Source organism: Xiphophorus hellerii, chromosome 20, assembly GCF_003331165.1.
Source record: "Xiphophorus hellerii strain 12219 chromosome 20, Xiphophorus_hellerii-4.1, whole genome shotgun sequence".
NCBI classification, from domain to species: Eukaryota; Metazoa; Chordata; class Actinopteri; order Cyprinodontiformes; family Poeciliidae; genus Xiphophorus; species Xiphophorus hellerii.
The window spans coordinates 13,695,394-13,719,460 of record NC_045691.1 but is presented as its reverse complement, the minus strand read 5'-3'; the positions used below and the strand labels follow the sequence as shown (position 1 = coordinate 13,719,460).

Sequence of the window (24,067 nt, the reverse complement as noted above, 5' to 3'; positions counted from 1 at the left end):
GCCAGGGCAGTAACAATACATCCAACTTAACATACGATGCGACACAAGATGAAATTAGCTTCTTCAATTAAAGCAAAAGCTTTCACAAATCACAAATTCTTTTCCAAAAACTCCATATGTATAGAACGGTTCAGTTCAGAGTAAAATCAATATAGCAAACATTTTCATCACAAAGATTCACAAAGCTCATCTGAAAATCGAATACAAGAGGACAAATATTTAGTGAATGCACTCAAAATATTGTTTAAGATTTTACAATTTAAATCTTCGATTGAATGCAAAAAACAACCCAAAGCTGAAACATGACGACAGCACAGCTAGCGCACGCAGGAAGTTAACAGCCAGGCCAATGTAGGCATTGTTTATATTAAGTATATAAGATTAAAAAATTCATTTGTTTAACTTTTAGATTCAGATGTATGTCCCAACTGGACAATTAATGTTACAGCAAGTATAAAAACTATAAGTCAAAGTACCAAAAATAAAAAAATAAATGACGATTAACTGCAGCATTATTTTTTCTGTCTGAGCCAAATGAAGGAAAGAATATTTGCTTGTAGATTTTGTTTTTCTCTGCTACTTAAAGCTGCAGTATGAAACTTTTATTAAAAAAATTGACATTTTTATTAAAACTGTCACTCCATGCAGATTTATGTCAATACTTCTTCAGCTCCTTTTAATTCATGATATCATTTAAATATGAATAGTTTCATGAACTATTCATATTTATTGAGTGAATGAAATACAAAAATTAAAATAACCTGAATTATGTTTATTTAAAACGTCTCAGTTCAATGCTGCCATATCACTATGTTACAGGAGTTTAACTTTTAGGCTCATCACAGAAAAAATATGGTTATTTTACTTTCTTACATTAATCATCTTCAGGGGTGGTGATGCATTTCTTTTAAACTGTTCTGCAATTACGTCGGCAAGGATAGATGGAGGTGAATTTTGTGGCGAACTGCCAGCGGCCAGGACAGCTTGTTCACTGGTCAATGACAACTCAAGTGTTTGTTGCAATCACCTCATTAAAGATTCATAGCCTGAGCGCCTGCTTGGGTCAGATGAAGAAACAGGAGATTCGAACTCCTGCTAAACATAAGTGGGGTTTAAAACCAGCTCCCGGCCTGCTCCTGCTTTCCGAACAGTGAATTTCGGGGCCGATGGGAGGAATGTCTTTGTTGACGCTCTGGCAACTGCTGCTGATGGATCGCAACCAATTGTTCCATTTAGCAGCCAGTCAAGAGAGGCCAAGAAACTGTCTGGCCTCCCCGCGGGCTGAGAACTGATTGAGAGAGCAAAACAACATTATAAAATCCTCAGTGTGTTTGTTGAGTTATGTGTTGCGAGTGAGAGACGGCTGCAAGAAGTCCTGCTCCACTCAGGACCTTCAAACACTGAAAGGCATCACAATTTCTCACCTGAGAAGGAGCCGGAGGCTGTGCAAAACACGTTTTGATTTTTATCAAAGCACTCCGCTCTTTTTTGAGTGGATGTATAGAAGCCTAGCGGATTTTGACTTCGCAAATTTATTTCACTCTGCAAATTTATTTAAATCCTCTCCAGCTGCAGCTCTCCCTGTAGCTTTTCAATTAGAAACGGGTCTGGGCTCAGGGTGAGGCATTTAGAGCGCCGATCTGCCGCTGAGGCCCTTCAATTTTTCATTTGGACGTACGCTGCGGCTTGTTGAGCTGAAAGGCAAAAGGCAAAATCTGTCTTCATCTGCAGCTTCAAAATGCAGCCCCAAGCAACATGGCATCCATTATCTTATTACCACAACATCTGTGCAGTGTTGTTTTTCTGCTCCAAATAGTTTACAGAATTATAACCTGAACAATAAAACGTGATTGCATCAGACAATAGCAAATGTTTCTAAGTCATTATTGTACACTGGATATATATTTTTGGAAATAGCAGCTTTAATTAAAAGTTAAATTGTTAGCTGAAAGTCTCAGTGGCCCAGAAACACGAGCAGAAAAATAAAAATGCATCACATTCTGGGAAAAGATGTTTCCACTTAGCATTTTTTGTATTGCTATTTATACGACCACAAGAATCTTGGCTGTCCTCCTGTACAGTTTTCTCTATATATCAGTCTTTGTAAAAATGTTTTGGTAAAAACCACAGCTGCTGCTTCACTAGCAGGAAAATTTCCCCTTATCGCTGGTAGAAGTAAAATGGTCGATTCTGAGTGCAGCCACCTCTGTAGTTACAACAAATATTAATTTTTCATATTTTGTGCACAGAATACAGAAATATTGAGAACATATTTTAATAAATCACATTTTTTATAATGCTAACAACCAAAACATAAAACTAAAAGGTAATTTTCCTCAGTAACAGATGGAAATTTCCCTCTTGGTTGCTCAAGGATGATTAGATGCAACAGGAAACTCATCATTTATTAACAAGCAGCATCTTGTTTGTTTAATCTCAAAGCTTAACTAGCAAAATGGGATCGCCAACACGTGCGCGACCCCCAGTAAAGCTGCTTTAGCTTTAAAAACAAACGGCTAAACATTTAAATCAGAGCAATTTTCCACATATTTATTGAAGGATATAATATTGATCTGTTTGTCTCCGAAGCAGCAGACACAGTCAGACAACCTTTAAGCCTGACGGCTGTAGTTTGTGTAGCGCTCCCTTACCTGGTGAAATGTCTTGGAAGAGTGATTTCCAGATTGTGTACTGCAGGGGCCCCATGTACTTGGACGTTGGGAAGTCCTCATAAGTCAGATTGGTTTCATGTATCTTCCCTTTAACCCTGAAAAACAGATCAACAACAGTCTGAGCTGACGTCGTGATTTGTAATTTAATATCGACTCGCGTTGTGCAGCTCCAACTTTCAATGCTTGATGAATTTCTTTTTATTTATGCTTTTTGAAATCTTCCATTAGCTGGTAAACAGCATCATTAATCACGAGCTGAAAGGATGAAGCTGGCAGAACGGGCACCGGGTCACGCTTTGCAAAAAAAAAAAACCTTTATATGAACCTTCATGTGAAGGAGAGAAAGCTACTCTACATGCTGACACATTTCCGTTCACCTGGGACACATCCTAGTCTAAGAAACAGGCTGTAAATAATTAATAACACCGCTTACTCCGGCTTCTCCCTTACCAAAATGTGCATCTTAACCTGCAGCTGTCCTGTTCTGCATTAATCCTCCTGCAGGAGCTGGTGTTGTCTTGCAGAGCGACAGAAATAGAAACGGTCTAATCTCTGAAAATGGAGCCAAAAAGCAGCAAAACCTCAAAACTGCTTAGAATAACCTGGAGAATTGAAACCAGTTTAAACAGCGAAAGCAAACAACACGAGTAAAGGTCAACAGTCCTGCTGTGTCCACACAATGATGCAATAACTAAACTAAACATCCCGTGTTAATTTTAAGGCTTACATTTTAACAGATGCATTGTTCCTACAATATTTCCACTTAAAAGCTCAACATTTTTCCAAACTCAGCTTCAGAGATCGTTTTCAGCTGTATTTCATTACACTTTATTTGGGTTTGTTGTTTTTTTCTTCCACAAATAATGAAACAAATTGTTGAAGCTGGTCCCAAAAGGCATTTTGTCTTCTAGATAAACTTATAATAAGCTCAAATAACACTAAAAAAACAACAACAAAAAAACTGTAAAAGCTGAACATGAGCTGAACGCAGTTCCTTGAAAATCACACTTTGAAACCAGTAATAAATTTATCAAAACTCAGAAAAGGTAGCCATCTAAAAGCTTTGCTCTTAAAGCAGACTAAGAACCTTGGATTTGGTTTCAAACGTATAATTAAAATAATTTAAAGAACCAAAAAAGTAAAAAGTCCCTTTTTTCTTTTAGAAGCGTTTTAGTCAAAATCTAAAATAAATAAATGATCGAGGAAAATCAAATTCTAATGTGTTAAACTGAAACTGAATTATAAAAAGCATATTTGTTTTCCAGAAATTCTGTATTTTATCTTTTAGATAATGAAAGAAGAAGATGTCTGGAAATTCAAGTTTTTTTCCAAACCACAATAAAAAAAAATTTTATCCAGTTTTTTTCAGAACTGGAATATAACAAAATCACACTCTACCAGAACTGTTATCCACTGTTAACTGTTCTGGTTCTTGTAGTACTTTCATATTCGTCATATGTGCCGAGATTTTTCCCCAGTCGGTAATGAATATCTGACGTCGCGCCATTTTACTTTTCTGAGATATGAATGAACCCCACACGGCGTTAACGCTCTCCGCCGGCACACAGGAAACTTAATTTTATCTGAGACACTAGGCTGGACGTCAGACAGAACCATAAGAAGCACATTTGTAGTCAAACATGTCACCACTTTCTATCTCAGCAATGCAAATGAGAAACACAGATGGAGGCGCTGCGCAGTAAGAGCTTATTTTGAGATCTCCTAACTCTGAACGTAATTTCAGGACTCCTAGAATCTTGAAATTACAGATTTGATTTAAAACTCTTAACTTTACTCAACGTCAGGGAAGTACTTGGTGCATTTTTATGTTACAAATACAAATGTTTGAGAATTTCAGGCAAATATTACAACAGACTGACAATATTTACACAACTGAATGGAAATATAATATAATTAATATAATCCATACTTTCCTGTATTTTTACAGACTGGGGAACACTTCTAAAAAACAAAACAAAACAAAAAAAGCCACTCCTACAACATCAGAGTTGATTTGCCAGGTTCTTCTCTAGGATATATTTTTTAAAAACCACAAACTCAAGATGGAAATTCGACTTAACTCGCTTTTTTCTTTGCTTTGTGTTTTGTATTGAACTACAATTTTTCCTTTTCTTATCATTAATTGGTTTCCTCCAAGATGTCTGACAAAGACATGAAGATGCACTGTGATTGAAGTATGGCTTCACAATAAGTCAAAATACATCGTGATATTTACATGATCAATATCGATAGATAATACGTCTGATAGAATATTCAATAATTTCACTGAACTCAGATGCAGAACCGCACAGCATTGTGGGAGATGTAGGCAGAAAAAAGACTAGCAGCTAAACCTCTCACAGCTAGTTAAGAAAAGTTGGTGGCATTAACTAACTCACTTGCTTTTTGGTTACCGAGCAACGACCTCCTGAGTAACTTGTGGTTACCTAGCAACAACCTGATGAGTTGTTGCTGCTGTGCAATCTTAAATTGCACAGCAGTAGTTTAAGATTTTGCCACCATGTCTCACAAATTCAAATAATAATAATAAAAAAACTGGAAAGGAGAAAATGAGGACAACATGTTGAGAGGAATTTGTGGATAAAACAGGAACGGTCACATCACCAGCTTGGCAGTATTTTCAGATATCACAACACGTTTTTCAGCCATAATCGCCCAGCTTTTGTTTGCATAAAGCACTAAGACAATCAACTTCTTCCTTTCTTTAAACTGCATTTCATGTCTAGTCACTTTCCTGTGCTTCTGTGCAAGTAAAAAAAGTTATAATTAAAGCTAAGAATATAATATGGATCATAACTATAGTTCTAGAGTAAATACAGAAGATAATATTGTTGACCATTTTAGCTATATCAGAAAAGTTAAAACTACTCAATTTTACCTGCTCGTCTACAAGGAGCTTTTTAAATTCCCCCAACTAGTTTAAATGAATTATCTTAAATCATGTAAGCCAGATATTACTAAATTTTAATGACAATTTATTTTATTTGAAGAAATTTGCCATTCAACGGCTGTTTTTTGCTCTTACACTATTTAATGCTTTAAGATATCAAACTGTTCCAATAAATCCTCATCATCCACCTCCTGATTAGACATTACAGCTGGTTTAATTCGGCCCAAAAGCTCCATCTGTTCAGGGATCAGCTGGAGCCGTTGCTCAAATCTCTACTTTCTCCAACCAGTCAGCAGCCTTTGCACAACACTGCCCACACATTCCACACATTTATATGTGCGTTAGTTTTAAAAGTGATGAATTTTTCAAACTGACTGCCTTCATATGCACTTCTTAAAAATAAAAAATAAAAAAAACCGCAAGATCTTGACCATATTTAGTGTGAAGCTAGTGATTTGCCAGTAGCTTTTCCAAAGATTTTTTTACCAAGTATTCGCATTTCTTCTGTGTGTGACTTTTACTTACTGTTGTGCAGAACAGCTTGTAAGCAAAATACGCTTAAGTTTGGAATAACCTGTCATCAGCTCTTCAATCCACTACTTCATTCATCCTTTTAGAAAACCTTTAAAATTAATTAAATTTCAAATGGTTGGTGATTTTGTTTACTTCTTATGGACTTGTGTTGTATGCGACTTTCATCCATTGATTCTTCTCCTCTCCTCCACAGCTTCTTTTTATCCGTCTTTTGGTTTTTATACTGCAAATATTCTAATCTACTCAACACATTTTGAACTATTTTAACAAATCCAATACTTTAGAGCAACTTTTTCAGGCTGAGGACTATTTAATCCATTTAACAAACACTCACAAACCACCTAACTCAAAATTGCCCCAAATGAACAATCTATTTGGGGCATTTTGAGTTACTTACATATTCTGAAAGTCTGGAAGCTTCCCAATGATGTCAAACACATAGAAAACAAAAAAGAAGTTGTTTTTACTACCGGATGTTGTGTGCATGAATACCATTTTAGGGCTATTTGTAATTTAGAAGCAAAATAAAATAAAAATGGATTTTAGTTGCTGTGACAAACAAAAATCCTTTTTTGCACCATTAAAAATAAAATTATCAACCAGTTACTATCAGTTTTATTTATCGTATTTAATTAATTTAATCATTTTTAATTAAATAAAAATAATAGTTGTTGATGGGTGAGCAAAGCATTATAAGCGAGTAAAGTTGTAAAAAACAAAGAACAGTTCTCGTTTTGCTGGAGACCGTTCAAAAGAATCAAATCGCTACTGAACTTTACATCAAAACTCTCAGCAGGTACGACTTGGCTTCCTCCAATTATATTATTCTGGCGTTGTTTTCTTTCCACTAATATCTTAAGCTTTTATTAACATAATCCTTTACTAAGCCAATTGTAGCGTTGCACTTTGAGCTCACATCACAGCAAATAAATGGTTGTTTACATGCAGTACCTCGCGGACCAATAGGGGGCGCCTGTGGACCACCGGTGGTCCAGGGACCACAGTTTGAGAAACACTGCTTTAGAGCACATTTATTCACACTTGAGGCTCTGAGCAGATCACACCTACCTCTCGGATGTGATGGCCACGCCCTCCAGGAAGTCGTGGTGGCCCGTCTCGCTGAGGCGCTCCTGCAGGATCTGGATGCCCTCCTTGACGTCGCGCAGCTGCTGGCTGTAGCACTGGATCTTCTGCTCGATGTCGGCCAGCTTGCGGGCCGTGTCCATCTCCAGCTCCTCCAGCATGCTCTTCTGGCGCTCTCGGAGGAAGCGGTGAAGCCGCTCGAACGCGTCGCCGATGGTTGCACGAAGACTCTTGGCTGAAGACTGAAAAGAAAAAAAAAAGAAGAAGAAAAAAAATGTCCTGGTTATAAAAGCTGAACCCATGTAAGATGGTGAATGGATAAATGCAGGTCAAAGAGCTTCAGTGCAGATTTCCTGACCGCTGTTAGCTTGTTTGTAGAGTTGAGGTCACAATGGCTGAACTTTAATTACACAAAAATCAATAAATCAAGGGTTTGCACAGTACTCTAAACTCTGTTAATATTACATAAACAGTAATTCATTGATTCAGCATGTAGATGTATTGATTTTGTGAAGCTCTCGGGAGTAATATGTGTACACAGCTATCTAACCTGAAAATAAGGAGCATTTCAGACGCCTGTACAGAAGCAGAAAAAAAGAAACAAAAAATAAAAGGCAAACATGAACAGTCACTAAAGAGAAAATGAGTGGGAGGACAGGTGGGCAGACAGAGGAGATGAATCCATTAAAAATCTCAGCAGGTTCAAGTAACAATGAAGAATCCAGAGGAGAAACGATTTAAAAAAAATAAGATGTGCACTTAAAGAAATGAGTGTTTGCATAGAACAGAAGGCCTGATTAAAAACAAACAAAACTGCATACATGCAGGCAGGCCTGTCGCTACAAGGAATAAATCAAATAATCCCATTACAAATTAAAATGAGCTGCTTGCTTGTTTGTTTCCATCAAATTTCTTTCAACCAAAGAGATTGGAGGACGAAAAGCTTCATTTCGGACCTTTTCTTTTCAGGTCTCAACACACACAGGAGGCGACGTTGTCCCTCTCCATTCGTTTCCTATGGAACCTGACCAATAAGGCGACAGTCGCCTACGCTCCTCCAATCAAGCGACCAATAAGATTTGAGCATGTGAAATTTTGAGCTTGTTGCTACAAGAAAGCTGAAGTGAACCACTTAACCTGTGAGAGACGGTATGTGGCATTTGTTGTAAAACGGAAGCAACTAAAAATACATCTGCATCTAAAATGCAATCATCCAATACAGTTTTCCCACACTGGAAAACAAAACTATAACCAATGGGCTGTCTCCGTCTTACTGACAGTTCACAATCACTGAGGCGTTTAATCGACAAACTACAAAAATGGTGCACAGCAAGACGGTTCGCTTAATCACACAAGAGACGTGAAAAAAAAAGAAAAATGTTGCAAACATTTGATACCAGTACACAGCGGTCAGTTTAAATGATAAGTTTACACTTTTTAACCCCACAAAAGTCCCAACTGGCAGTATGATTAATATATTATTTATTACATTACTCTTAGGTATACATTTATATATATTATAAACTTTATATCTTCTGGTTATATTTGTATTATTAATATTTAAGACCTTGGATGATTGTCAACTAATCAATTTCCCCTTGGGGATCAATAAAGTATATTCTATTGTATATTTTGAAGGGCAAGTTTGTTTACATAGACTTCATAATCCATTTTATTTATTTATTTTGGATTATCAAAATGACTTACATTTCCAGTGTTAAATCTTCTTTAGAAATTAATTTATTGATTTTTGAGACTTGCATTTTTAGTGGAAAATGGTCTCAAAATGACAATGTGACCTTTTATCGACTTCATACAACCACATCTCAATAGAACAGTCAAACTCTTATTTTACAACTTCTACTCTAACTTTTTTAAAAACAGCAGCTGTATCTCTGAACTTTTAATTCCTCACACCCACAATTTCCTCCTTTCAAGCAGATCCTGCTGGCTAGTGCAGACAGGTAATCTCTCACTTCCTGTGTGAGCTCGTTAGAACGACGATTCCTCGGCGAGTCAAAGATTTCCTACCTAGTTAAGAGTTTAACTGATCGTGTGGAGAAAGGGGAGGATGACTGCAGCGGAGCAGTTATCAGTCACACCGACATGTTTGTTGTTTGGGCCCAGCAGGTTGTGATGGCACTGAGTGGGTGGCTGCAGCCGTCAGAGACGTCAGGCTGAGTATTTTTCATCCAGCAAACCCGTGGTGAGGTTATAGAAAATTTCAATTTACAGCACAAAACGGCAAAAGAGTTGTGAAGTAAAGGTAACGATTTGCAGCTAAATTCACAGACCTAAAGAAGAGCAGGAGGACAACAGATGTAAAGTCTGAATTGCTTCTGGCGCGAGAACTCGTCCCTTCAACTCTGAACTAAATGAAGAGCAAAAGCCGAAAGTCATTTCATTGTCAGCTACCTAAATGCATCAAAGATCAATGCTGTCAGTGTGGCCCACTTCCAGGAACTGCACTCTCTGCAAATGGATGTAAAGCTAATGAGATCAGCTCATTTCCAGTGAGCTAAACGACCTATATCAGGCAGTCGGAGAAAGTCGATAAAACAGAAAAGACCAGGGCAAGAAGGCGAGCGATGCAGAAACGTCATGCAGAGGCTTTAACAAAAATATTTGGGGAAATAAAAACTCTAAGGTCCTCTTGGAAATCAGACATGAGCTTCCAGTGAATCCAACTGAAGGGTTTGTTGTGACAGGAGAGAATGTGAGTGTAAAGATGTGTGAGGTGGTGAGCAAATATGAACTTATTAACACAACGACTCGAGATTAAAAAGCTACTCAGGTCATGTTAGAAATCACCTGGCAACCCAAAGCATTGTGGAAGTGAGAGTCAGTAACCAAACACACCACACCTACTTAATAAACGATCCATTTCCTACATATGAGCAGATTGAAAACTGGATTTTGGTGTTTCACCTGCAGGAGGAGGATTTAATCTGAGCTGGACTCTCTTATTTTGAAAGGGTGAGTTCTGGTAATTGTTTGTTTGGATCCAGTAAATCTCAAGCCTTCTAATTATAAAGTTATTAACAGATTTGACTCACTTGACACAACAAAACCTATACTGGGCAAGTAATGTCTAAATAATTACATAAAACATTAACTTTAAACATAGCAAGCATTTCTGAGCATCTTAATATGACATAAGATCTGGCCCTTCAAGTAGGAAAATAAACCGCCGCACCTAAAAGTCCAGAATCAAGGGCCTTTTTAATGAAAACACAAAAATATAACAACCCCATATTGACAATAAATAGGTTATACAGCTTCTCTGGACCTTCAGATGTCAGTAATTTGGAGCTGCTGAGTTTACACACTGCAGAGAAAGTGGCAGTGATCTCAACAGCTGAAGTCTCTGTGTGAGAAATGACATTTGTGTTTAAAGGGAAATGCTCCCAGTACCTTGGTCTCCGTGAGTTGTCTCCGCAGGAGATGGAGGGCCTCGGAGTGTCCCTTCTCGCTGTCCTGCAGCGAAGCCAGCTGCTCCTTCATCTCCCTCTGCAGCACAAACAAATCATCGATACATGAACAGAAATGTGTCAGAGCAGCAGATAAAATTGTTTTGTGACAATTTTAAAACACTCAACTTTTACTTTGAGCTGAAATATTATAGCTACTCTGAAATAACAGCGGGAATACATTTCCTCCCAAATCCTGTTAAGATAAAATTATATTACTTGTTACAGCTCCGTCTGATCGGATATGAGGCGGCAGAGATTTAATCCTCAACTCCCAAACAAATAAGCCAGATGGAGAGTGAGATATGAAAGAGAATATGAAATCTCTGGAGATTTCTGGCTGCGTCAGAGAAAACTGGGTCTCATCCCAAGTCAGCAGGCAAAAGCTTCAGCGAACTCCACCTCCAAGTCTGCCTGAGGCAAGAAACAGGTGCCGAGATTAAAGAGTTTAGCAGAGACTAAACCACAAAATGTCTACGAACTGCATGCACTGCCGCTAATAAACAACGGCTACAAAAAGAGATTATTGAGCAGAAACTAAAAATCACTTGCAAAAAAATTCATGAAATGTAATTATGAACGAGTCAAGCATTCATAATTACTTGATAATGAAATATTTTGCAGAATTATAAAGAAAACATGGTTTAAGTCCTGGATGGAAATATGAAGAAAGCCGTACAAAGAAATATTAATCAAAACAGGCTGCTTTTGAAACTGAAAGGTATTAAAAATAATTTTCACCACATTTATTTTTTATGAATGAAGTCCAAGGTTTTCAGTGAAACATAGCTGGTGTTTAGGAAGCAAAAACTTCAAGAAAGAAGACATGAGTAAAATCCACAAACCAGAAGTAGATAGAAAAACTTCCAACATCTGATTTAAATTTCTACAAATCCATTATAAACTAATTTGTGTTGACCATTTAATTTGATTTAGGTGGACAAAACTTAATGCGACAAAGTTGGATGTAGGTCACATATAGGCAAAAAATAAATTAAAATAGAATTTGGGTCGCATTGCTGTGTGAAAAGCACAGATATGGAAGATATTTTTTCTTCTGTATCGTTTTGATGAGTTTGTAAATTGAATTTGTTTCATTCTGTTTGGGGCGCTGGTATAACTGGATGGTTGGAGGCAGAAGAAGACGATTGCTTTGGATGCCATTCTTGCCACTCTAAGGTGAGGGTCATAAAGAGAAATGAGATTTGACCTAAGAGACACTTCTGAACAGAAGCATAAAAACAAAAACAATCCAGTTGAACACTAAGTGAAAAACTGGAATAAATGCAAGAAAAGATCTTTATTGGAAGACGCATCAAAATAGGATTTTTGATTAAATCCCTGCAAAATTTAAAAAGGTGCAACTGTAGATTTGTGGAAATGAATCCAGGTTTCTTTCAGAACAGAAACGAGGAAACCGTCTGTTGGTGCAGAGAGGAAGGAGCGTGACTCTCCATGTTAATGACAGGAGTGCGGCAGGCTCAGTGGGCTCTCCGTCTCATCGCTGCACATTTGTCTGCAGCCGTTCGTCGGCTGCTGAGGTAGAGCGGGAGTGACAGACTGGCAGAGAAAACATGCTGCTCCACTCCTGGCTGACTGACTGACCAGGGAAGGGCAACTTTAACCACAACTGAGGTCAGACAGACGCAGCAACAAGAACCGGCTTTTAAATTAAATATGGATTTACTATTTCATCACAATATCTTGTGGTTAACGATAAAGGTGACGATAAGAACTATTTGCTACCTTTTTTTAGGTAAATGTATGAATGTGACTGCATGACACAGAAACAATAACCCCCACAAACGCAAATACTGCTCTTGAAAAACATTTCCATTTATAATGCACTTATTTAGGGTTATTTGCATCACCAAGATTATGTATTAACTATATTTAATTGTATTTGTAAATGTATTGATAAAACAGCGGAGAAAAACAAAAGTTAAAAATTAACAATACAGAAAATATAGGGCTGGACAATGAACCAATAAAATATATATTGCAATAGACATGTAATTAATATCAATAGCTAATACTTGTAATAAAATATCCAGTATTAAAAATAAAGAATATTCACTGAACTGCGATCCAGAACCGCACAGCATTCTGGGAGATGTAGGAAAGGCTTTAGCTTATCAACCTCTCAGAGCGATCTAAACTAGGCTGGTGGAATCAACTAACTCACTCCTCTTTGGTTACCTAGCAACTCGCTCATTCTTTGGTTACCTAGCAACAGCCTACAGAGTAACTTTTTGCAGAAGTTTAAGGTCACCACTGCTGCCTCAAACTGCTAAAAAATAAACTGTGGAGTGAAAACTGTAGATAAAACAAGAAAGATCAATCCATCAGTTTCATATATTTAAAACAAAAAACTACCAGAAATCAATAGCTATCAATAAACTGATATGAAATACTTACATTGTATATATAAGTTTCAGCCATATCGTCCAGCCCTACGATAATGTAAACTGTTTTTTTAAATCATTACTTTGAATTTAAGAAATCATGGTAAAAGATAAACATGACAAATGCTCAACTCTATTTTAGCCCTCTCCTCCAAAATATTATACAAGTACAGTTTGAACATTTCTCTCCATTATGCTAATGAAAAATAGCACTTAAAAATAAACTTTTAATGGTAGTGTGTGTCTGGATTTAAAAAGGCAAAGGAAGCTTTTATAAGGAGTAAAAATCAACCTTGGTGGTGCTATTATCCCCTCTATGGCCCTAAACCTCATGTATAACACGCAATTACATAATCCTGTAATCTTCCTGGAAGTAAAACGCATCCTTCACATGGAGATTTTACTGGAATGACATTTCTAGCAAAGTAAAAAGTGCACACTTTTAGTCAGAATACACAAGAAAATATCTTGAAAATACAGAGAGATGGGCTGTATGGCTAGGAGAGGTGATGAAACGGAAAGAATTGGTGTATATAATAACATAAAAACTAAAAGCACAGGTAAGGTAACAAGTATAAGCAAACACTCATAGCAGAGTCTGTGTGTGTGGGAGTGTGTGTGTGTGTGCGTGTGTGCGCGTGCGTCTCCCTCCTGTCCATCCAATCTGACCAACACGAGTCTGACATGACATTCCCTCAGGACGTCAAGCTGCAGGAAATGGGGGTCACGTCTGAAGGATTATAAATCTAAAACTCATTTCATCCTTCTGTCATTTCCTTCCTCCTGTCATGTCAGCTGCTCCTAGGTAGATATACATAGAAGACATGAATAAAATAGCAGAGTTTTTTTCCCCCCACAGGTTCCTTAATAAAACTGCAGAAGGCAGCTCTGAGCTTTATTACATCCACCAGCCTCACAGCCAGCCTCCGCTAAGAGCTAAATAAAACTACATGTGCCACAGCCTGCATCATTAAAAGCAAACAGAAGTAATGAAACCTCACTATAGAGCCACTTACTGGACCAGTAATACAGAACAAATCCATCCTCTAATGATTGGGGAACCTTTCATGTCTGTTCATTGGTAGGAAACCACAGAAATAACCAGCAGAAATCACAGCGATTTAATGGGACATCATTAAATCAATTTGACAACATCCAATTCTGTTGCAGATACAAAGGTAAATAGAAGATCTGCAAATAACAGCAAGAAAACCTTCATTATTGCGGTACGAGTAATCTCTAGGACATATTTTACATGAAGAAAATACCATCAAATAAGCATTAAAGCAAAAGGTTTAGTTAGAAATCATACTTGTAATTTTTAAGGTCACACCAATTATAGTTTTCTGAATGATCAATCTTTTAGTATGGACTACCGATTTCAATTTTGGGCGATACCAATATTTCGTCTGAAATGCTGCTAAATACAGCAAGACAGCTGCTGATTTGGCAACAGCGGGGTGAACATGCAGACATGATCTGTTGGTTGGGTCTATCAGTCAAATCTCTCTCACAGCACAGCAATAAAGGCAGCGACTGATTTTTAGGGACTGGTGAGATCGGCTTTACTTAAGTATCAGCCAATTACCGATCTTCCAAAATTAAGGGACACGAGGTCATGCCCATGGAGTACTTAATGAAGAGAGAAAAAGTCTTTAGTTTTCACAAAAAGTAATCAGTTTGCTTGTAAAAATTGTGCCAAGAGAAATAAAGACATGATTACTTGATGTGTGGGTGCAAACTATTTAGTAATCGGAATACTAAATTAGTAAGATATTGAATAAACTCCCAAAAGTTGTCATGACTTGAAACTAAAATGAATAATCTTCATTAAACATCAGAACAGGAAAATACAATTTGGCAAAAGTAAAATATTAGCAGAAAAAAACTGATGTAAAAAGAGGGGGAAACAAAGTCCTAAATGTTGAACAGTTTAAAAAGCAAGCAGCCACTTTGCTTATCTCAGTGGCCGGCTGTCTTGACGATGACCCGATGAAAAGTGACAAGCTCGCGTGTGTTCCTGTCTGCACAGTTCACGGACCTTTCACATCGCTCAACGCCGCACTAAGTGAAGCCAGAGGACAGACTGCAGTCAAAGAACTAGCAACAGACCTCGATCGGTAAATAGCAACGCTAACAAACTTTCACGTATATATAAGCTGTGCATTTTTACCTCAAGCTTGGCTTTCTTTTATTAGCAAGAAGGGTTAAAGATTAACCAATAACAGCTGAAAAATCAGTACTGATTATTATTTTCGAGTCATTTTAATCAGGGATATTGGTTAGCTAAACAGTTTATCTCAATGTGAGTCACCTAATGTGTGAATCCAAAGACATGACTTACAGGTATGCCATTCAAAAGCATCACCTACCTAGTAGGGGTGGGCATTTATATCGCTTCAGTTCTGGTGAAAAATATCTAAGAATATTGATTTATCATGGAAAATTTAAGTTATTGATGGTAAATAAAAAACAACTTATAGTTTGATGTGAAACGTCATTTTTGATATTTTCTCTGCCGTTTGTTCCATTAGGGTGTCAATAAGTGTCGGTAAATTTAAAAATATGATTAAATGCAGTTACTGTGCAGTTTAGTGATATCAATCACTTTTTTAAATAAGTGGCGAACCGAAAAAGACCATTTCAAATGGGAATGTTTTTTAAGAATATTTGTGCTTGTGGAGATATGAATGCTGTGCCACTAAGCCACCGCCATATAGTTACCCAAAAGAGTAGTAAAATGTTTTTTTTAATCATAGAAGTACATTTTTTTTCTAATCATTATCACAATAGTACCACAAAGTAGCACAATATAATTCTACTACACCTTGAGTAGCCAGTGTAGTTGTGGTTGCTCTGTTCTGCAGTCGTGTCAGAGCGTTACAGAGTATGAACAGTAGGGACGGTCCAGCAGCAGCCTGGTTTGGGGTTTTAATTTACGTATGATACTGGTTGGATGCAAGTGCAGCATGATTTATGTTATTGGCAAAACAAACAGATCAGACTGTGCAAACAAAGGTAAGTCAAAAATGTCTACTCTCCACAGCTTTTTGACCCTTGAACTCACTACTAGAGTTTATGCTGCAACTTTAGTATCCCCTCTTCTCCAGTTCGGGTCATAAAAAAAAAAGACATACATCTTTAAATTCAGCTGCTGATTGCAAGGAAATAAATTTGCCAGTTTTTTTAGCTACAGTAAGCATGCAAGCAGTGGTTATTTGCATACAGACAATAAACCAAGACTGAACCTTTTCATCAACACTTCTCTGTATCATCCAAAATAAAAAGTTAGAAAAATACAAAAATCAGGGCAACAAAAATAATGCAGTGTCAGACTCTAAGCTCTTGTGTTTCTGGTGAATATGAATAGGTTCAAGCTGTGCTTTACATTCCAGGGCGTCACTTCTTCTAGCATCAGCAGAGCCTGCAGTCTCTCCGGGGGGGAACCATTGTGTCCACGCAGCCTGAGCTCAGCCATCACAGCCGGCCGGTGACAGCTGAGCTGACTAAGCAGGCCGCGCTCAGAGGTCTGGAGGAAAGTTACACTGTTCCCCTTTAACATCTGTCCCAACAAAACACAGGCAGACTGGTAACAGAGCACATTGAACACGGCTGCTACACCCGAGACAAATGACGTCAAGATGGAAATATTTGGAACTGAATATTAAAAAAAACCTAAAGTAGAAGTCAATCTAAATCTCAACTGGATATTAAAAAATACTCCATACCATTTTTGAAGCCACGGCAACATTTCTGAACAGCCAGGTCTAGTTGAATGCAAAGAATATTAATTAAAATTAGGGCTCCAACTAGCGATTATTTTAGTAGTCTATTATTCTCACAAAGATTAATCAGGTAATTGGAACTGATTTTTCATTTAACTATTAAAACCTTTTTTATACAATGTTAGAAATACATTAAATATGCAAAAAATACAACTAATAATTCAGTTCGTTTTTCAATAACAACCATTTTATTGCCCAAAATGCAATAACAGCTGCATCATTTGTAGCAAGTGATGCATCTGCAGCTAAAATAGACTTCCAACATCAACATGTGAGAACATCAGCTTTTTCTGACTGATTCAATATCAATACAATATAGTGTGGGCCAAATCTGCTGACTACTTTTCCAATAAATAATCTGATAGAAAAGGTGCTTACTAGGAGATTTTTTAAACAAAATCTGACCCAATTGAAACTAAGAATATGCAAGTTCAGTTCTGGGTAGAACATATTTACAAAGTAATTTTTTTTTTTTATCTTAGATGCAAAATGTAAATGTTTTTGTACAGTTTTGGCATAATTACTGCTCTGAGTGTGTTCTTTCAGCAGATGACCTTTTTTTGAGTCTGTATGCTTCAGTTAATTGATAAATTACTTAATTAGTTGACAATTATTTAAATAATCGATTCATCTGGATTTACCCGATTAATTGTTTCAGCCCCATTTACAATACAACAATATTTTAATCTCCTTGATTAGGATCCTTGTGATCGCACCTCAATTATGGGCATTCCTTTCAAGCAAAACTAAAACAATACTGAGCAACAGCTGAACAATGAAACAGTATTTTAAGAGTCCGACAACAATTTTTAAAAATCCAGTTACTTTGGGATCCTTTTACCACAAAAACAAAGTATAAAAGAACCAAAATCAGACACTAACCTAAAAAAATATCCTTCATAAAGCCTGAAGCGGTAGTTGTGAAAGTTACTTCCATTTTCTAAGAGCCTAAGAGAAATCAGACGTTCATTGAATCCAGGAAAAACTATACTCCAAGTCAGGTTTCCTGTTTCGCTACATTGCAGAACATCTCTCTCCGTTTCTGCAGAATTTCTTTGCAACAACAATTACCCATAAGCTCAATATTAACACAAAAGGTTACACAAGATGTTGACACAGTACTCCATCCATGTGCAGCATAATTACAGTTTCAGATTCTGTATAAAAAGGGAAACTCATACCAGCAGCAAATGACAGGAGTCAAAAATGGGTCCCTTTTTCTCTAAACTGTCCACACCAGCAGCTCTGATCGGTGGCCCAGGTAACTGTTCAATTCAAAAACGTTCATGCTCTTTGGAAAACTATTAAAGATGTTGTTCTGTCTTGGGCGCTGGAGCACAACACGTCCGAGAAATGTCAAATAAGCATCAACTGTTATGACACAGTTTAGATGAAAGTGTTTAAAAACGAAAGGCGTTCAAAATTGAAGACATTGTTTTGTTGAGCCGACAATCTGCAGATATAAAAAATAAAAACATAAACACACCAAACTTCCACAGTTTTAAAAAATAGATGTTTAGAAATGCAGAAAAATAGCAAAAATAATTCAGCATAATGGTTTGAGTATTGAAATTTGGAGCAAGTATCTCTGCTGATAATGAGCCTGAGTTAAAACATAAATAAATTGTAAAAAGAATGTGGAAAAATGGCAATTTTAAAGAGTTTATATCAAAACCAACAGAACCCAAAGTAACTGCAGCCAAAATTGTTTTTGTGGAGACACCGTAGATGTTTTCTGTCCATGACCTGAATGATCAGACTCCACTGGAGTTAAAAGTGATGACTACTCACCTATAGTTAGATGAAATAGTTGGATGAAAATAACAAGAAACCAAATAAACAAGGTATTTAAAGGGCTGTATTGTGTATTTTCCAGCCACATAGAGCCATTCTATGCACACTCAGGTACCTATGTTATTTGCGTTGCGATGAAAATGCCATAAGGCAGCTCAACTTGCAAGAAATATGACTTCACAGTTTGATGCCTTAAAAATGGCCTGTCTCTTTAAGAAGCTATTGCTCTTTCCATGCCATCACAACAGTACTTCTAATTATGCCGTTTACAGCTGTTCTTAGGAGCGTCTAAGTAGTTCATACAGAGCTCATCAGACTCGCAGTTCCACCAGGTGTTTGTTAATAGCTGCTGCTGCTAGTCTGGAGGAGCTGAGTGGGAGGAAGGGGATTTTGTGAGGAGAAAGCTTGGCTGGAGATACAGAACAAGCGTTCAGGCAACCTGAATGGTTGCTACAGGAGATTCAAGGATTTTCTCAAACATGCATGAAAGATTCAAAGCAACACTCCAGGAATGTTTTTGAAGAGGGAATAACATTATAATATTATATAAAGCTAAAAAAAAAGTTGATTTAATTAAATTCATGAAGGTCAACTTTCAGGGTTAGAAAGATTAGAGCAGAAAACAGTTAAAATATTGCAGTGAAGAGCTCAGTTTACAGATTATAAAGCCAACACGCTCACTTAATGGTAAAACACCATTGAGAAGATTTGTAAAAAGCTGCAAGTTGAGTGGAAGGCCTAAAGCTGGCGGCCTTCACACGTCCCCTGAATATGGGGCACGTCATGTAAATGATAAATGCTCAGAGGCTGCTGCTCCACTTCCTGAAGGAAGAAAGGACACGTTGTATGCAAAGGTTTTATCCGAACCGCGAGCAGCTAAAATAAAAACTGCAAATCAGTTGAGCTATATTTATACTAGATTTATAACATCTGAACTGCTGACCAAGGTCTGCAGAGTCGGGACAACAAGTTGAGTCAGGTATCAGACATCACAGTGCAGCAAAGTAGGGTGGTGTGTGACGGGTTTAAGACAAGCAGATGCCAGAGCAGTGAGTGTTGTGTTGGATAATCAACACAGAGAATGAAGAGCCATTAAAGAGGAACAGAGGGACTGTTGTTGGTTGTGGAGTGGAAATCTGAGGCGTTTCCTGATAAGAGCGAGCCGGCTGCTTGTCCCTCACTCCCTGGGCTTCACCTTCAGCCTGGAGGCTTTTACAGCTCAGCCTCTGCTGCCGTTTCTACATTGGTATTCCAGAATAAGTTCCCGAGATGTGCATATATTTTTAACGGCTGAAGTAGAGCAACTGACAGGTGGACATTTCAATTTGTTACAAGCTTATTATAAAATTTCAGAAATATTCAGAGTGTAGCAACCAGTTCCAGCTCGTTTCTAACAAGCCATCAGTCAACCCTGTCAGGAGTGAAGGGCTAATCTCAGAGAGGGTTATACATCACCTCAACAGGCAACTCATTAAAAAGCCTCCTCCTCTGTGGACTGGAACACACTGATACCTAAAACAAACTAAGCTGCAGCAAATTAACCAACAGCAGCCCTTAATTAGAGTTTTACTACTAGATTAAACGTTATAATCCAAACCTATAAACTGTATCATCATACAACAACATTGGTAAATTGTTGGTCGTTTAAAATAAAAAGGTAGGTTCCAGTAAGTTTTTATTCAGTCTCTATTGGCAGGTTTATTTGTGTAGAATCAATTATACACAGGTTTAATCATAATGTACAGGAAAACAAAAGAAAAGAGATGAAACGTTGAAAATAGAGGGCACACACAAAATATACTAAAACAATACACTATATTATAAAATAAACTATTTACATATTTAAGCAAATGAAGAACTGATAGAAACATCTCACCTTTATGGATAAGATGTTGATTTTTGACTCTGTGAATGTAGTGCAAAATGGGAGATATAACCTGATATAATCTGATACAGATGTAACCATGTAGATGCTGAATATACACAGCCCAGGAACGAAGCCTTGTTAGCTTGGATTTATAATTACAAATTTACAAAGTATTTCCAGTCTGTGAAAGAAGATCTGTACCAGACAATACTATAAACTTCTTTTAATCTGTCAATCAGGATATAATAATCAACTTTACCAATGTGGTAATCTTATTCAGTAAAACCAAGATACAGCGGCTATTCGTGGATCAGTATTTAATTATTTTTCTGTGGAAAGTGATTCCAAACTATTTTTTGTGGAGTATATGCAAAGTATTTGAAAGAAAATACATCTCAGAAAGATGAAATACATAGACAAAATGCTACCTGACATGCTATTGGCTGGTGTTTGCAAAGCAGCCAATCAAGAGACACCATTCACTTCCCCAACAGCTGATTGGCTGTTCACCAAAGGGGAGGCATGAGGAAGGCGGTGAATATTAATTCTGGCAATAGTGCCAAGAAGATTTCCAATATCTTGGTGAATGTAAAGGTATGTTTGGTGTTTGAACTATTAAAATAACATTTCTAAGTTTTCTCAGATGTCAGAAATTAGTTGGTGGTGAATACAGGGGACAACTGTAGATGTTTTCTGATTTATTGTTGTTACAACAAGTAATTAAGTCCGTAGACTGCCACATAATAATAATAATAATAATAATAACATTCTCCCATCGATTCACACAAAGATAAGCAGATCTGCCTTAAAATTACACTAAGTAATGAAACACTTGGCTATCAGCACCGTGGGTGAACCCAGGTTTTCTGACTGGATGTCCACATGTTTACCTAAACTGGTTGGAGCTGGAATCAGAGGATTAATTATAATTGAAAAAAGTAAGCAGGCAAAAACAAGCAGCCAATTGCAAGCTTAAGCTTCCCAATATTAATGCGATACCATTAAAGCACAAATGGATTTCTCATTGTGTAGACCTCTTTCATTACGTTAATAAGCAGCATGTGCTCCTGATCAATGAGGCATAAAAGGAAGCTTAAAGCTTAAAGGGGGACTGTTATATTCTTCCTCTAACCTTAGCACGGTACAGTCCAGGAAACAAGGTGAAAGTAAAGATTTAAGGAGTTTGATTAAATATTTTACAGCTTGGGAGATTAATGTCTTATGGTTGACAAATGAACACTTGGTGCATCATTCTTGCCAAACCACTAAAACCATCTCTGAGCCCATATACTGTCATTTGATATGGATAAATCGAGAGAGAACCTTTAGCAGCTCAAATGTACAAGGCTGTGAAGAAGTATTTAACCCCCTTACAGATTTTTGTTTTGGCTTTTATGTCCCTGTTAAATGTTTTGCAGATAAACAAATGTTCATATCAGAATATCCAAACCGACACAACTGTAACTTTCACAGTTAAATCCTGATGCAACTATGATCAATCACGTCTGGTTTGGTTTTAAGTAATAACTTACTAAACCACGCAAAAGTTTTTCTTTTTCCATTGGCAGAAACACCTAGTGTTTGTGATTACTGGTTTGATCTAAAGAGGGAGCAAGAGTTTTACTTTTCACAGATTTTTCTTCCCTTTATATAAATTATTCAAACTTTTTTTTACATTTACTCAGGTTATCTTTGTATAAAAATGTTTTCTTGACAATCTGGAACATCCAACTGAGACAAAGAGAGGAAAAACAAACAATATCAGTAAGGGGGCAAAAACTTTTTGTGGTCAAGGAAAAGAAATTGCCTTTGGCTCTCAATTTCTTGGCAGGATCAAACTTTATAACAGGCCGTTCCTGTTCTGGTCAATATTTGAATCATTCTGCAGCGATTTTTCCTCATGAAGTGAAAGTCAAACAACCGTAACTGAGACAGAGGAGACTTCTTCACTTTTCTTCCATTTTCTCAGGGGATTGACTGGTTGAGAGGCAAAGCTTTCTTATCTGGAAACCTAACCCACTGCAGGTAAGGCTCCCAGCATAAATTACTGTGGTGATAGATTCACAAAAGATACTGAAACTCCTTAACTGGACTCATTATCAAATATCACCAAGAATGTTTAGCAATATTATGCATGAAAAAGAGATTGAAAAAGTGTTAAATACTATATGACAATAGGCCTGCCTCGATAACAAATGTAGATAAATTGTCCCAGAAATGACTGATCAATGGCATTTTGAGACCATTTTCCACTGATATAATGACAAAAGCATAATAATGCAAGTACACTCTCTTAAAGATCAATAAACTCATTTTTAAAGAACATTTAACACATTCTAAGACATTTTAATTATCCTTTAATTATTCTAAATAAACAAACAAATCAAATAAAATGGATTATGAAGCCTCTGTAAACAAACTTGCCCTTCAAATATATATTAATTAGGCTCAGATGGAAAGAAAAGGCAATACTACCAGTAAAACTTATTAGAAAATAAAAGTGTTATAGGGCAAAATCTCTTTAGTGATTACAAAAATCATCTTTGTATGACCTTTTTGTAGTTTGTTGATAAAACACCTCAATTGCAGATTGTTAGTAAGACAGAGGCAGAATATTGGTTGTAGTTTCTTATTTTCTTTCCAAGTTGAGAAAACTGCATGGGATGATTAAGTTTTAGGTGCAGATGAATGTCTGTTGTATTGCCATGTTTAGTTACAACTGTTTGGTTTGGTTCACCACGGTAATTCTGTTTGAGATTATGAATAAGATATAGAAAAATTACATTAAATAATCAGTTACTATTGAGGAAAAAGTTAAGAAAACTAGACTGATTGAGACTATTTAGTGTATCAGAGTCTCTGCAAATACGCAGCAAATTAAACACTTTGAATTTGGGGAAATTTATGACTGAAATCTAGATTTTAAAAAAATGGATTTGCTTCAATCGTCTTAAGACATGTAAATGTAACTTGGGTAGTAAACCAGAACTGCAAAGCACTCTGGGAGATGTAGGTAAAGCAAAGACTCTAGCTGCTCGACCTCTCATGGCCAGCTAAGCAAGGTTAGTGGCATCAAGTAACTCTCTCTTTGGTTACCTAGCAACAACCTGCTGATTAACTTATGGATACCTAGCAACAACCTGCTGAGTAACTGGCACAGCAGCAGTTTCAGGTTACGCCACCTTGCCTAATAACTGCTTAAAAATAAACAGTGTGGTGTAAAAACTCTGGGTAAAACAGGAAAGATCTCACCACCTGTTTGGTAGTATTTCAGATTTTTAAAACAAAAAAGTAACAATTATCAAATTATAAACTGAAACACTTGTATCACTTGTATGTTTTTCAGCCATATCGTCCAAGAAATGTTAAAAATCAAGTCAGTCTTTAGAAAACTTGGGTAGATATTCAAGTCCTTTATTTAAGTTCTCAAACAAAATTGATTATAAATATGCATGATTTGTTTAGACTGGAGAAACTCTGGATAATTTCAAACTCCGAGTTTAACAGTTAAGAGATGACATACCTAGATAAACTGGCAGCTCTAAA

At 36.9% G+C, this 24,067-nt stretch overlaps 1 protein-coding gene across 3 annotated transcripts in view; it reads right to left on the bottom strand.

Annotated features, from left to right (window-relative positions):
* The window catches only part of trim62.1 (tripartite motif containing 62, tandem duplicate 1), a 46,991-nt gene that overhangs the window by 4,743 nt on the left and 18,181 nt on the right, over positions 1 to 24,067 (bottom strand). For all 3 annotated transcript variants that reach the window (XM_032549901.1, XM_032549903.1, XM_032549902.1), the window contains exons 3-5: positions 10,615 to 10,710; positions 7,186 to 7,442; positions 2,652 to 2,767 (exon numbers count right to left, since the gene is read on the bottom strand). In XM_032549901.1, the coding sequence (XP_032405792.1) occupies positions 2,652 to 2,767; positions 7,186 to 7,442; positions 10,615 to 10,710 (469 nt within the window). The remainder of the gene's footprint in view (positions 1 to 2,651; positions 2,768 to 7,185; positions 7,443 to 10,614; positions 10,711 to 24,067) is intronic.